Source organism: Camelina sativa, chromosome 16 (genome assembly GCF_000633955.1).
Source record: "Camelina sativa cultivar DH55 chromosome 16, Cs, whole genome shotgun sequence".
In the NCBI taxonomy this organism is placed as follows: domain Eukaryota; kingdom Viridiplantae; phylum Streptophyta; class Magnoliopsida; order Brassicales; family Brassicaceae; genus Camelina; species Camelina sativa.
In genome coordinates, this window is record NC_025700.1 from 11,958,662 (window position 1) to 11,962,511 (window position 3,850).

General features: G+C 32.7%; 1 protein-coding gene across 1 annotated transcript; it reads right to left on the bottom strand.

Moving 5' to 3' along the window:
- On the bottom strand, positions 1,480–2,107 carry LOC104750379 (defensin-like protein 17). The gene is made up of 2 exons (XM_010472168.1): positions 1,986–2,107; positions 1,480–1,883 (listed from the first exon to the last, which is right to left on the bottom strand). Exons 1-2 carry the CDS (start codon positions 2,047–2,049, stop codon positions 1,705–1,707), a joined length of 243 nt encoding a protein of 80 aa, XP_010470470.1. The 5' UTR covers positions 2,050–2,107; the 3' UTR covers positions 1,480–1,704.

Sequence of the window (3,850 nt, forward strand, 5' to 3'; positions counted from 1 at the left end):
GAAACATTTTTTTTTTGTAAATAAAATACTCACTCTGTTCCATAATATAAGCTTTCTAAGAAGTTTTTTTTTTTTTTAAGTTTATAAGAATATATGATGTTCTAAAAAATTTTATACTATATTTCATGTTGTTTGGTATTTTTGACTCTTTAAATACTGCAGTCTTTTTTTTGTTTTGATTAGTTGAACTGTTTTTTTTTTAACTAATTATTAAATGATATCTAGGTTTTTAAAATTACTATTTCTTAACCTTTGTGGGATTGTCTACAACATCTTTTAATTTGGGACAGAAGTAATTATATAAGTTATCAATAAAACAAATAATAGTTTAAATGGGACCGTTTCAGATTTTTGACCACTTCATTTCACAATCCATAAAGTTTGACCTCTTTGCAAAACATCCTAAGCTAATTTAGTGTATACATACATTTGAAATGTTAGTTTTCGATTTGTAAATAGGTAACCAAGTTTTATTGAACTAATCTGAATTATCCAATTAGTCTCGGTCGAACTTTAAAAAGAAAATGAAAAAGCCATTCATCTCTTCTAGCTGCAATCCAATGGATGAGATATATGTCAGTTGCTCTGTGGTACGTAGATGAACCGTAACTAATGAGCCATTATTTATTTCATCAATAATGAAGTAACCTAACAGTCATTTTCGATATGCTTTGTCTTCTCACTAAATACCAGATTAGCAGCAATATGTTAGACTGTCTTATTGTCGCGAAATAGACGCATAAGTTGCGGATGAGAGACACCAAAACACAAAAGTAGTGAAACTCATCGAGGGATACTCAGCTAAAGCCGAAGAAAATGACACCACATCCTGTCTCTTCATCTTCAAAGCAACAGGTGAATCTCCCAACATGATAATAAAACTTGTAATTGATCGCTGAGGCATAGGACAGGCCGACCAGTCGAAATCGCAATAAGCCGTACGTGAACTGTAATTCTCAAGACATTTCCTTGACCAGGACATCCTATAAGATATCGAACAATACTTACGACAACATCCCAACGGCGGACCTACATAGAGGTTAGGGAGGTCAAGTGACCTGGTAAAATGTAAAAATAAAGTTTTTTGCATGTAAAACACTGAAATTCTTGTAGCAAAGTTGGTTTTCTTTATTAGTTTGACACACCAAAAACTCAGGTTCAATACTCTCATACTACAACAATAGTCTCTTTTTTTGTGTGTTTAATATTTAACTGCTTATAACAAAATTATTGACCTGGGCAAATTTTTCTCCTGGGTCCGCCCCTGCAACATCCCAATGTTTAATGTAAGGTTGTTTCATAAAGGTTCATCCGAAGGATGAAAATAAAACGGAGAAATGTCTGTCACCGTTATCCCATTACCGCCTTCCGCAGCTTACTTATTCGTCGTCGCAAGCTCTTTGTTGCGTTGTCCACCATAGTCCACAAAAGATTTGCGCATATGGAACACAAAGATCACTATTTTTTTTGGATAAAATGTGAATTTTCAAGACCAAATTTTATTTATATTGTATATATTTTAGGTGCTTTTTATTGTGGTACATATAACCTTACGTTATTATAACAACGAACACAAAAATACAGTATTACAGTGTACAAGTCATGTGATATAACTTGTGGAATGAAACAAGACTTATTTAACGAAGACACACACAGAACATGTAGCACCAAAGATATATATGTAGCACCAAAGATATATGATGCTTAACATGGGTAGTAACAGTAACACATGTGAGCTGGGAAGACATAGTTGCAAGATCCATGTTGTGCGCCCTCGAGTGTAATGCACTGATTCTTGCACGCATCGTTACTTCCACATATTCCTGACCATGTCCCACTTGGCTTCTCGCACCACTTTTGTGCTTCCACCATTGTAGGTGCTTCTGCATTTATATATCTCACATGGTTAATCATCAAAACATAAATGAAATATGAAATCTAAAACATATTTTTGCATGCATGCATATGATAAGATCATTACTCACCAAAAACAGCAAACAGAACAAGGGCAGCGAATATAAAAGTGATGATGGTTGAAAACTTAGCCATGACTATTAATTACTAGTTACTTTGTTTTCAATGGATGTGTTGTGTGTGAGGAAATAAGCCTAAGATCAACCTCTATTTATAGGAGCTAGCTAGTGTCTAATACTTGTTCGTAATATAGTAACGTGGTAACCTAGCTAATTAAACACGTCGTCTACTAATTTCCACGCAAATTACAAAATAATGAATTATAAATCTAGACCAGTTGACAAACAATGCTGATCAATGCTAGTTACGACACTCCGATCATCATTTTTAAGATTTTTTATGTAATGATTTGTGGAAATAAAAAAAAAATTACAAGAGCCAATACTTAGAGCAACTTCGACGCCTCCCAAATCTTCCTCGCAAAAACTATATTATAATGGAATTAGAAGCCTTATTAACCTTCAACATGTATATTTATCATATAAAATGTGACACAGAAAGGCTATAGATTATCACTTAAACAATATAAAGTAAACGTGAGTGTTACTGTCACGTACAGATAAAAAAACTAAAGTCCCTAAAATCAAATGCGTGTACAAGAACTAAATTGTGGTGGTCTAGTCATTTTTATTTGAAAAGGAGTTGTCCCGAGGAAAGTAAGGTAACGATGTTTTCCATAGGGAACGATCCACTTTGTTGTAGGGTGGAATCATTCCCGTAGATAGAAAAACATCGATCCGGATAAAAATTTCTATTACTATCATTTTATTTGGTTAGTCAAAATTGTATCATGCTATAAGAACATATATATATATATATATATATATATACACTCTTGTATATAACGTGTCGTAAAATAAAACAACTCCTATATTTGTACACTCAAGTCAAGTACGTAAACATTACACACATAGTATTGCTACGGTAATATGAGTTACTTTTACTAATTAGTATTGTGACTATGGATAGGATATATGATTATTCTGTAACAATTATTTTAGATATATTGAATGTGCTCTTTATGTACCAAATTTTTTGGTGTAATTTTTAGAGAATTTATTTGGCAATTGTTTTGAGATCGAGCGAATGAGGGATACATGACATAATAAATCAAACTGCGTACATGCATGGCTAGTCGATAAATCGTTCGATCCTTCTAAAGAAGTGAATTAATTAATTAATTATGTCGGCCGAGGGTGGAGTCTAATGACTGGCTGGTAACGAGCATGACCTTTGGGTGTTACACTCCAACGCTTCTATCACGAGAAAGCATCAAATACCATCAATTTCTATCTCTATCTTCTAAGTTATATTGATAAAATAGTTTATTATCGTCTATACAATATGTGATTATAATACTGTGTACCATTTTTTTTATGTAAAAGAAATGTAGAAAATGTAAATCTTATTACATTTTTTTAAAAAATTCTCAGTTAATATGACTATAGAAACCTGTAGAAAAATACAATACGCTAAGTACGTACAATTAGTAGATCCAAAATTTAGAGCTACTTCAACGCCTTCTAAATCAATTCCACCAGAAAATATATGTATTATATAATTTATGCATATAAAAGCACACATTACAAGAAAATATGTCATAGCCGACTACATTTTACGACTATTATTCAGTCGCTAAATTTAGCGACTATTTGGTTACTCCGTTACGACTATTTTACGACTAAATAAAAACGATCGTACAGTAGTCGCTAAATTGCGACCAAATTCAGTAGTCGTCAAAATAGTCGCCATTTAACGACTACATTACGACTAATATATAGAATTATAAATGCAGTCGTAACCTTGTCGTTATATAGTCCCTCAGTTACGACTATCTAGGTAGACGCATACAAGTCACCAAATTAGGCGACTATAT